This window comes from Aplysia californica, unplaced genomic scaffold, assembly GCF_000002075.1.
Source record: "Aplysia californica isolate F4 #8 unplaced genomic scaffold, AplCal3.0 scaffold00372, whole genome shotgun sequence".
NCBI classification, from domain to species: Eukaryota; Metazoa; Mollusca; class Gastropoda; order Aplysiida; family Aplysiidae; genus Aplysia; species Aplysia californica.
The window spans coordinates 7,366-18,756 of record NW_004797642.1 but is presented as its reverse complement, the minus strand read 5'-3'; the positions used below and the strand labels follow the sequence as shown (position 1 = coordinate 18,756).

Sequence of the window (11,391 nt, the reverse complement as noted above, 5' to 3'; positions counted from 1 at the left end):
TGGCTTTTTTACATTTCTAAAGGGCCGTTGCATGTTCTTTTTTGGAGGCTGATGCCCCCATCGTGTACCTCTACAAGTGCTGCTATTTTATCAGGGAGGACTTCCGTAACGAGCGACCACTATGAGACAAAGTAGAATAGAATAGAATAGAGGAATAGAGGGCTACTTTTAAGTGTAGGGGTGGGGTTAGGTCTCTTCTTTATTGTGTTTTTTGGGGTGGGGGTGAAGCGTGCGCCGAATTTTCAGACAATCTTGTTGAGGCTGGCATGCAGGTCTAACAAGTTTATGTGTGTTATTGATTGCCCTCTTTACAAGCCTTTTCATCTCCAGAAATGGCACCTAAAAAAATTGCTATCGAATAGAATCCGATGCGATAATCCACTGGTTTGCTTATTTGGTGATTTGTTTCTTTCACTGTCCAATGTCTGCTCATCCAGTGAAAGATTGCCGATAATTTAGCTGCAGCCTGGCTTTTGGTTGAAATGCGAGGGGCCAGTGATTGTTGGGATACTCACAAAGTGGGTAGTTGGGGGTAACCACCGGTAGCTTCTACTTCTTCACTTTCCATCTTCGTTGCTGACTGTCTTGTTATTTCCCAGCTCTAATAACCATATTTGTACAACTCTTTCCACAGGCGTGTTTATTGGCAGGGGAGGCAGAGAGGATGTATTGTTGACAAAGAACTTTGCTGTTGGAGAATCTGTCTATGGAGAAAAGAGAATTTCTATTGAGGTATGCTTCAACATGTTTGTTTACACAGATGGTTGGCTGCTTCGTCTATATGTTACCTTTATATACATAATGTTTTGCAAGTTGCGGAACCTTGCTATACGCTGAGGCCCATAACTTGACTAGGTTCAGTCTTGAGAAAAACCCACTTTTTATTTGAAATGGGATCTTTTGTCCATTTTCTCCATGAAAAAAAAGTAAGACTGCATGTAAATTCAGTTCATCTTGTTAATGCTTTTTACTATTGTTTTAGCAGGTGATGTTATGCAAAATATAGAGACATCATCCAGACTTTAATGATTTTTTGCTAATGTCTTGAAAGTGGGTGGGTGGCGGGTGCTCTGGTGTGGTTTGCTCCTTCTTTCCTATCAAACATCTATGGTCCTTGTCTCTCCTTCTTTTTTGTGTTTGCTCCTCTCTTGTAACACCTCTGATCCTTGCCTTGGCACTTGTATTCTATTCATGACACAGTTCTACGTGCTTTAATACTCTTGTCGTGTCTGTGGCCTAGTGGTTAGGCTACTGGACTCGTAATCTTGAGGTTGCGGGTTCGGTAGTTCAAGCCGCAGGCCCGACTTTTTGTCCTTGGGAAAGGCACTTTTTAATGCTGATTTTCCTCACTTTACCAAGGTGTGAATGGGTACCGGGTCAGTGACAGCTAAAGATCTTGTCAGTATGTTAGTGTTTTAGCACCTATAAATGGCTGCTTGTACTGTATGCTTCCCAGGAAGTTGAGGCTGTCTCAGAATACTCTCATGTCTGCTGGAGTAATAGAAGTATTGATTGTGAAGCGCATTGGGCTTGCTGTTGAGTGTGGATTTGCACTATACAAATGCTATCTATTATTTATAAGACAAACCCAAAACTACCTTGAAATACTTTTTGTCTTTTAAGCAGAATGCACCAAATTTTTGTACAGAATGGTGTTCAAAAGGCAGTATGGGGCAAGGAAATGTATAGAACTTATGTACTTTATAGGCGTTGGGACATGTTACATATTTTTGCTTGACAGGTCTGCGATAGAGAGGTAACAAAAAATTCAAAGGGAACTTTGTTATACTGGTTTTATTTTAAGAGCTGTTTGTGCAATTTCTCACTGTTCTGCTCTAGTCATCAGTTAATATTTGCCATCTCTCTCTCTCTCTCTCTCTCTCTCTCTCTCTCTCTCTCTCTCTCTCTCTCTCTCTCTCTCTCTCTCTCTCTCTCTCTCTCTTCCCCCCCCCAACCCCCTTTTTTTCTTTTTTTTTTTTTTGGTTTAACTTTCAGCCATTCACACCTTGTGCCTCGCAAACTAGTAGTGCTATGTCTCTGATGGTAGAAGTGTGAAATGTTTGTTCTCATCGGGCATTTCACCTTCTCCTGTCCACCTTTTTTCTTCTGTACTTAAAAATTATCTAGTGTTCTGTGTATTGTATTTCAAGGACAAAACTATTCAAGTCGACCAAAAAAATGTTTTCCATTACTTTTTTAGGAAGGAGAGACAAAGATTGAGTACAGAGCATGGAATCCTTTCCGTTCCAAACTTGCAGCAGCCATTGTAGGCGGTGTTGGTGACATTCACATCAAGCCAGGTTCCAAAGTGCTCTACCTGGGTGCTGCATCTGGTACCACAGTCAGCCACGTGTCGGACATTGTGGGCGCAGTAAGTAGCAAGGATTAAATGGAAGTGAGGGTGGTAATGTCTTTGTTCTTGTTAGAGTGTTAGAGCCATGCTATTGGGTCAGTCAGCAAAGACCCTTTATAGGTTGAATATGGTGAAGTTGTAAGATATCAGTGGATCACATTCACAAGACCTTGGGATTCAATTGGTGTGATGGATAGTCATTGCTCCTCTCGCAAAGGAATTGGGTTGTGCTCTAACAAATGGAGGGGGGGGGGGGTGGGGTTCCTGACAGGTTGAAGCACTTCTACTGCCACCTGTGAGATGTGATGTGGAGGAATGCAGAAGATGAAGTGTTAAACTAATTTTTGGGTTCATGATTTAAGTGTAGTTTATGTTGGGAGGGGGGGGGGGGTTCTGCTTTATTCTCCACTGCTGGGTCCAAGGGGTAGTGGAAAGGTATTTCTTCACATAATGCAACATGTCATTGCCCATGTAGTAACGCCGGCTAACCCACAAAGTGTAAACACTTTTTTCGTTCTGCAAATGATAGCAAGCTATCCATTTCATACGTTGAATCAAATTTAGATCTGAATGCTCCAAAACTGAACTACTCGCTGGCTTCTAGGTTGCTGCAAAATGAAACTGATTAAATTGTTTATTTCTTCTTTAAAATTTACTTCACTGGAGTTACCTCGTCTTATCATAAAGGTTACTTTGAAAATGCCAGCAAGAAATGGGAATTTGAATCTTGGGAAGCTGCCATTTTCAAATTCACCCGAATTAGAGAATTAATTCTACTGATTTGAGTTTTTCCAGTTTCATGAAGCTAGGTTGAATTCTACCCAGGCCCTCTGGCCTGCTACTTGGTTATCATTATCTTTGTATTTGTTATTCTATTTTAGTACATTTAAAATGAAGTCGTAATCTTCCAGGTTATCTGCAAATATTTCAAGTCTTCTATATGGTTGGTGTGGGACAAGCACTGAAAGGTAGAATAATCAAGGACCTACAGGGGAGGATGATACATTATAACAAGAAGGGGGGTGAATTTTCTTCTTGAATCTCAAAGCTCTTCTGATTTCTAATTTGGATTTTTTAAAATTGCTTTAGTCTCACTGTTTCATTTGTGTTATCAGGACGGACTGGTGTATGCGGTGGAGTTCTCTCACAGGAGTGGTCGTGACCTGCTCAATGTGGCCAAGAAACGGACCAACATCATCCCCATCATCGAGGACGCCCGCCACCCGCACAAGTACAGGATGCTTGTCGGTGAGTGTCTTTTGCAGTGTGTGCTTTTGCCCTGAGAACTCATTGGGGGGGGGGGGGTACTCTGGTGGTGTAGTCTGATCCATCAGTTTCAATTTTTTTTTTTTTATTCTCTCACAACTAAGTAAAGTCATATAATCCCAGTTGAAACTTCTTTTCTGTGGGTCTTTTGGCGTGGTGGGTTGTTAATGGGTGTGCTAGTTCAGCCTTCTTCTTTCATTTAGTTTGTTTTTAGCAATTTTAGTGTCTAAATCTGTACCTGATAAAATGTGTGTAAACTAGGTGCTTTATTACTTTATTGAGTGTCATATAGTACAATGAAGTTGTGTTTGAATCCTGTGAGTGCTCATTGTTAAGGGGATGCTCTGGTGTGGTTTGCTCCTCCTTTCCTGTTAAACATCTCTCCTTGTCTTATGTCTGTTACTCTTTAGTAACATCTCTCCTTGTCTTATGTCTGTTACTCTCTAGTAACATCTCTCCTTGTCTTATGTCTGTTACTCTCTAGTAACATCTCTCCTTGTCTTATGTCTGTTACTCTCTAGTAACATCTCTCCTTGTCTTATGTCTGTTACTCCCTAGTAACATCTCTCATCTTTGACACTTTATGACGTTGTGTCGCACGTGCTGTAGAAATGTTTGCTAAAACAAAAACTCAATAAGTTTTCCGGACTTTCCTCCCTCATGGCGCTATCATTTAATGGGATAGAACTTGTAAAACTTAAATATGACTCACGGTGAGTTTTCGTTTCATTTTCTCTTTTCTGCAGGAATGGTGGACTGTATCTTTGCTGATGTCGCTCAGCCGGACCAGGCCAGAATTGTAGCCGTCAACGCCCACAGCTTTTTGAAGAACTCAGGACATGTTGTCATCTCAATAAAGGTACGTTTCTGTCAATAGTGACTTGGTCTTATGGGCTGTGCACCTAACTTTCTGAGCAAGGCCTTACAAGTGGCAAGTCCAGGGTTCCAACTTTTCTGGTTGGTCCATTTTTCTTTGGTACTGTATTACCTTCAAGAGACTGGTCTAACCAAATATAAGAAGTTTGAGCAAAGGACAGGTTTTATTGATAAAGGAGTGAAATTACAGTTTAATGTGCTGATCACTGTCAAGTTCTAGATTTATCTTGCTTTTCATGAAAAAATATCTTGAATACAAGACAAGATTTGAGAGTTTTCTTAGAAGTTAAAATATCTACTTTTTTTGTTGTTGTAAAATCCACACAGAAATGGTGATTTTTTTAAATGTGGTCTCGCCTGCTGTTAACTGAAAAACATTTTTTTAAAATTAATAAAAATTGCCAAATTGGGTGGGAAATGTCGATTTCTTTTGAGTTTTGGGGGGGTTTTGTTGTTTGTTTGTTTTTTGGTTTTTTTTGAGGAAATGCTGATTTCACCATGATGCCTTACATATTTTGTTTTATCGTCCAGGCTAACTGCATTGACTCAACGGCGGAGGCTGAGGCTGTGTTTGCTGATGAGGTGGAGAAGATGAAGAAGGAGAAGATCAAGCCCATGGAGCAGCTGACCCTGGAGCCTTACGAGAGAGACCACGCAGTCGTCGTCGGCAAATACAGGTACACACATTCTTATAATTATGAAAATAATGGTAATTTATATAGTGTTAAATCCTTAGAGAGCTCTAAGCGCTTTACAATGCAGAATTATGGCTTGGCTGATGAATCAAAGGACAGAAAATGTGCAATGGTGTAGAGAATGGTCACATTTTTTCGCTCAGATGTTTGTAGCGTTGTAGGTGGATAAATCTCCATATTTTTCTTTCACTTTTTCCATCTCTTGCACACTTTCTAAACTACGTTTTGGTCCCTTCGTCTTTATATTTCCATTAGTGCTCTGTGTGTGGTATGGGCCTACTTTAGACACTGCCGGTATCAAAATGTTGTTTTGCTTTAACCCTTTCAGCCCCAGCCATTTTTTTTGCACTCCCTAACCCCGGTCCCAGCCAATACAGCAGTATATTAGAAAGAGAGGCATGCTTTCGAAAAAGTGATGTAGTATCTTTGTATTTAGGTTTAGATAATAAAGTGTAACAATGTTTAAAGGTAAATAAATAAATATTATGAAAATTAAACTTTAATTGGGTTAGCTAATTTTTTTTAAATGCGCAAATTCGGTACCCCCTGCAACAGAATATACGCTCTTGGGAGGTACTGCCGCTGCTGAAAATATACGCGCTTGGGGCTGAAAGGGTTAGCACACCCTCTTCAAAGGGGAATGTGACTGCAGTCTGTTGTTGCTTTGGGGTACTCTTGGTTCTGTAGAGCTAGATGCAGCCATGAATGTATTCCTAGTTTGGTATTTGTGACTGAATCTTGGCAGTAAGTTTTAATGACTGATAAATAGCATGACTGCCCTGCTGTCAAGGGAAATAATTCTGTCTGACTAGACAGAGGACAAGGTTACGGTTTATTTCCCTTGGTCCCCTTGGTCAAAACTTGTTGGTGGTGTGGCCTTTTCTGTTTCCTGTATGTGTGCTATTGCTTTTCCGCTGAGTTGTGTAGGAGAAAGGGATATCGGTGTGTGTCCCTTTGGCAGTGTTGAGGTTTTACATTGATAAGGACCATACAACTGGTGGTGAAATCAGGCTCGTCAAAATAATGAACTTGGAGAAAAAGGCGATTTTTCGTGGGTTTTGCAATTTTTATCAAATTTTTCATGTCCATTTAAAAAAACATATCTGTGGAGTTTACTGAAAAACGTTGGCAAAAGGCGAAAACAATTGTAAATTTTCAGTTTCCCAGGGCTCTCCAGCAATGGAATTCGTCAAACTTTAGCCTCCATTTCCTCTTTATTTGTACCTTTAAAACCAGGTTACCCCCACCTCCTTTAATATCACATATCTCGATTTCTATGAAAGATATGTGGTTCATTTTTACACTAAAAGCAAAAAAAAATGAACAAGCTTTAAGGTGATATCAATAACTTCATATGCCCCAAAACTGACAAACACCTGATTCCACTGTATTGTGACACATGTGGTTTTAAATTTGTGCCTTTTTGTGCATTTGCATAACCTGGCAATAAACCAGGGTCAGTTTACTGGGGCCTGACTTTATGTACGTATTTTTTCATTTCTTATTTGGGTGTGCTCGATTTGTTATTTATATTATCCTCTTGTAAAGACATTAGGTTTTTAGGACGCTTGGCTTGACATGAAAAAATAGAAGACTAATGAGTCGGGGAACACCATGATTGCCTATATATCTGTTTCAGATCTGTTTTTTATGTATGATTATCCACTTGTATTGTTCATCATATAGGAAAATGGGCACTCTACCAGGGCTCGCCTTTTGAAAAACCAAACTTGCTGCTTTCTCTGAGGATGAATAAAGTAAAAGTTGCCATTTTTCTTTTCTTTCAGGCCTCCTCCCAAGAAGTGATTGTTGCTGTAATTCCTTCATCCTGTGTTCATTGCCATGCACTGACCCGACGATGGCGTATGTGGTGCTGGATACTGACCACCCGGACCTGGACATTCGATTTCCTTTCCAACCTTACTAACATAGAACAGCAGCTCTGTAGCAACAGGAGTGTGTTTAGATCAGAGGAGTTTTATAAAATAGAAGTGCCTGATGAACTATTGTTGTTGTGATCCTGCCTGCTTTTTACCGCTTTTGAGACCTGACATTTTTCATAGCTGACTTTTTGTGTGTGGGGTTTTTTTTTGTTTGGTGCTGGCTTACCAAGTCATACATTCAAAGGACTTGCTCTGAATATAGCGGCAGAAAACTTGCTTAGTGTATTCTAAGATTACACTTGTGAAATTAGCAGTTCAAGAGTTGTCCTTGTTTGGAAACAGCATCAGTGTGACATTAAACTTCTGTATGGGTAGAAAGTCACTGTCACCTTCAGAATCTTTAAGAATTTTGATTTGGGGTGGGGTTGGTGATAGCTAACTTCGTACAGAGAATTTAGAAAAATGTTCTCATGGCAAAGCTTTAGGTGGTTAGCATTCAGCATATTGTTGGTCTAAGTCGGCGTCTTGTGAGTTGCAAGAGTACTACATTGTTTTTATGAAAATTTTCATTTCATCCACGTCTGCCATTGCCTCATCATATACCATGTATGTAAATAGCCAGCTCACATGTGACAGATCATTCTGAGAAATAAACGATGACACAATAGAAATGTGTGTTGTTTTAAAATCCCTTTATGTGTGTGTGTGTGTGTATGAGTTTGCTCACTTTTTCATCAGCGGGTGGTAGGTGGGTGCCCTGGTGTGGTTTGCTCTTTCTTTCCTGTCAAGCACGTGTTGTCCTTATCTCTCCTCCTTTATTTGTATTTTACTCTCAAGTAACACCTCTTATCTTCAGCATTTTAACTGTTACTAAAACATTTTTTAAACGATAAAAGCTTTTCAACCTGCCATAGTCTCTATCTCAATGTGCGTATTTTCTTCTACAAAACATAAAAACTCTCCCCTATTCCTCATCCAACCGGTAACGCTTCTCTTTCCCTTCCCCCCTTCTATGCAGTAGTATGTAAACATCTGGTCTGCTTTTCGTTTACATGTACTGGCCTTATTTTTGCAATGTCTTTTTTTTTTAACACTGAAGGTAGATACATGTATTTAGGTTTTCTAGACTGAAACCCAGCAACTTCGAGTGGCTGAGGGGGAAAAACAGTTTGAGAGTCCTCAGGGGAGAGGGCAAAGTTTTGTAAGCACAAAGGTGTCTCTGTGAGATCAGCTCACTTTCCCTTTCTTTGTGGGGTTAAGAGTGTTGCCGGTTACTGGGCCGTTGATGTAGAGGGGACAACGACGATACATGTACCGAACTCCCAATATATCGAATGAAAAAGTAGCCTGTAACTGTAATGATCCTTTTCTTATTTTACTCTTGTAACTCTTTTAAAATAATTAGCCTTATTTATTTTGCGAATCAAAGTACACATCCCCATCGAGTTCGAGACACGCGGGTTTTGACCTTGCTGTAGGGGCCAATCCCTAACTGAAAGATTGCGATACTTGATAAAAATTCTCTTCATTTATTTTAAAAATCGAACCCACGTTTTCTGTGTAAATTGTAAATCGATTTTTGACAAATGGGTTCTGTAGCCTGTAGCACTCATTGTCAAAAAGAGAACGTGCAATGGACGACCTCTTGTTCAAGACAATCACCTATACAATTGACCACTTCACGCTTTTTTTTGTTGTTTTGGGTTTTTTCTTAACAATGATAGTGTCCAAGACGTTCATCTAAGACAAATACATGTATTTTTCTCAAGGACAAAGGGTGGCTTTCTTGAACCATATCGTCTGTATATTAGTATAGCCCAACCTGTTCAAAAGGCTCCCTTCGTATACTATTTTCTGTTTTATAATGGCATTGTCCAAGAGGACCACCTGTCTAATACGACCCTTTTTTCTCGTTGATAAAACGTGAGAATGGACTCGGGAAGTGGAAATGTGGGACATGTTAGTTCGTGGCCTGTACTCTGCTGATCCTGGGTGAGAAAGGCAATGATGATGGTGATGATCTCCATTCTGCTGGGATGCTGTATCTCCCATCTCTATCCCCCTCTTCTTTTTCCTCTCTCTCTCTCTCTCTCTCTCCCTCTCTCTCTCGCTGGCTCGCTCTCTCCTGGATGACATGGCCGTGACAGGGAAGCCCGCCCTACAGAATGATAGAAGTCTAGACGGTTAGAGTATAAGAGCGTATAGATAGAAGTCATTAAATGGTCAGAAGGGGACGTTCAAATAATATAATCTTACAGTTACAGCAGTCTAAAAATAAGCGCAATAGACCGTACACTATTCTTTGCCAATACATTATTATGTGAGCCCCGGAGCAATCCAGCAGAGTGCTCAAGTGAATGGTGATTGGTTCATTGTCTGTCTTCTCACTATTTTAAGTGACTCTGTGACCGTGATCCCGAGGGAGGTGAACGTGACCGTCCTATGAGTTGTGCCTTTGAATGGTTTTGTAGTGGAGCAGTGAAAGTTTTTAATTGAGTGTTATGTTCCAATACAGTATGAACGAAATTGATGTTAAGCTAACAAACAAATTTTGTACTAGAAATTAAAGCGACAAGTAAAAAGAAGGAAAATAAAACCACGAGGTCCTCCTTCACCAACCCAAAAATCCTAAAATTGTAGGCCTACACCGTCTCATTAACTCTGCCCTTGACTATCTTCAGCATGCGATGGCTTAATTGTGCACGTCCACTTTTTGGCCCCACGAGCCGCCCCTGGTCCGCTGTATTTTAGGTGCCCGTACCATTGGCACGACATCGTGTGGTTTCCGTCTGAAACATCGAGAGAGAAGGGGGGGGGGGGGGGGAGGCAGACAGACAGAGCGTGCATGTGTGTTAGATAGATGGATAGATATACAGATAGATAGAATGTTTGTTCTGTGATGTAGAAAGAGGGAGCAGAGAAACAGGGGAGAGAATCAGAAAGAAAGAATGATAAAGAGGGGGATAGAGGGGAGAAAGAAAGAACTAGAGAGAGAGAGAGAGGAGGACTCTAGACAAATAGACATATATGACACCCATAAATATATGTTTACCCAGAAATGTAACAAGCATTTTTAATTGCCACTGTTTTAAATACAAAACTCTCCTGAAGTCTTGCAATTTCGACCAATTAACGTTGTCTGAAACATTCCTGTCACCAATGATGGTAGACGAACGTTTGTAATGCCTCGGTAGTAGATTTACGTAACTCTAAATCTGCCAAGTGTTTTGAAAATCAAATATCGTCACCATGAAGTCTGGCGATACATAATTTGATTACGTCAGACACCTGATGACAATTACAACCGTCGCGCTCCTCGGCCGTCAGGTGAGAACGATGACTGCTTCACCACATGGCCCTCGGGCTATACGTTCTTATACTCTGTGAACGGAGGTGTGAAACTCTCACCCCCTCTTTGACAAACAAAATTGCCTGTTGACATCTGGAGAGTGCATAGATCTGTCACCTAGTCTTAGTAAATAGTATTGTCACCTGTCATTTCAATGTGTGAATGTCCCTTTAAATTAAGTGTTAACTACATTTGTGTTTAAGGCAAAAAGTCCCCAAAAAGGTGTAAGCTTACATTTAAACAGCCTCAAATTGTTTTATCTTTTCCTGTCAAAGATACTTTGTCCTTTCCTCCCCTCCTTCCTTTGCATGTTCCTCTCTGATAAGTGGGTGGTTAGTGGGTGCTCTGGTGTGGTTTATGCTCCTTTTTTCCCTATCAAACATTATCATTCTTATCTCTCCTCCTTCTTTTTCGTATTTGTTACTATCCTGTAACATCTCTAAGCTTAGAGACTACCAAATTGTGTTACAAGTACTGTTAAACTCTTACTAAAAACTTTAATCACATGGTAGTTGCTATAATGTGCTGGGCAAAAGTAAAACAAGACCCCCCCCCCAAAAAAAAAGAAAAAAAAAGCCAGTTTGCTGAAACTTTGACACACATGAACATGTGTACAACGAACAGGCCTAAATCAGATGATTTATTCATCCTCATTTTAAAGAAATTGACACTTCTTTTTTACAAACGTTTACAATGCACTGAATGAACAACATAACGCATAATTAAAATAATGTTATTACGTGTAAATCATATCATCAAAACGACACGTGTGTGGACAAAGACACATATACATCAAGTACTTTGATAATTGTGATAATAAATATTCGACCACTCGAATCTCTTTCTGTCTATTTATCTATCTACATGTATCTGTTTTACACACACACACAAATCTACGCTTACACACTCTCTATCTATCCCCCCCCCTCTCTCTCTCTCTTCACCCGCCCCCTCCCACTCTTTGTCTCT

General features: G+C 40.2%; 1 protein-coding gene across 1 annotated transcript in view; it reads left to right on the top strand.

Moving 5' to 3' along the window:
• LOC101846369 (rRNA 2'-O-methyltransferase fibrillarin) overlaps positions 1-7,744 on the top strand; it is an 18,139-nt gene extending 10,395 nt beyond the window's left edge. Inside the window, exons 5-10 of the mRNA XM_005103433.3 lie at positions 635-732; positions 2,201-2,371; positions 3,469-3,601; positions 4,366-4,478; positions 5,027-5,172; positions 6,978-7,744. Of these exons, the coding sequence (XP_005103490.1) occupies positions 635-732; positions 2,201-2,371; positions 3,469-3,601; positions 4,366-4,478; positions 5,027-5,172; positions 6,978-6,996 (680 nt within the window). The 3' untranslated portion in view covers positions 6,997-7,744. The remainder of the gene's footprint in view (positions 1-634; positions 733-2,200; positions 2,372-3,468; positions 3,602-4,365; positions 4,479-5,026; positions 5,173-6,977) is intronic.
• The last annotated feature ends 3,647 nt before the right edge of the window (positions 7,745-11,391 follow it).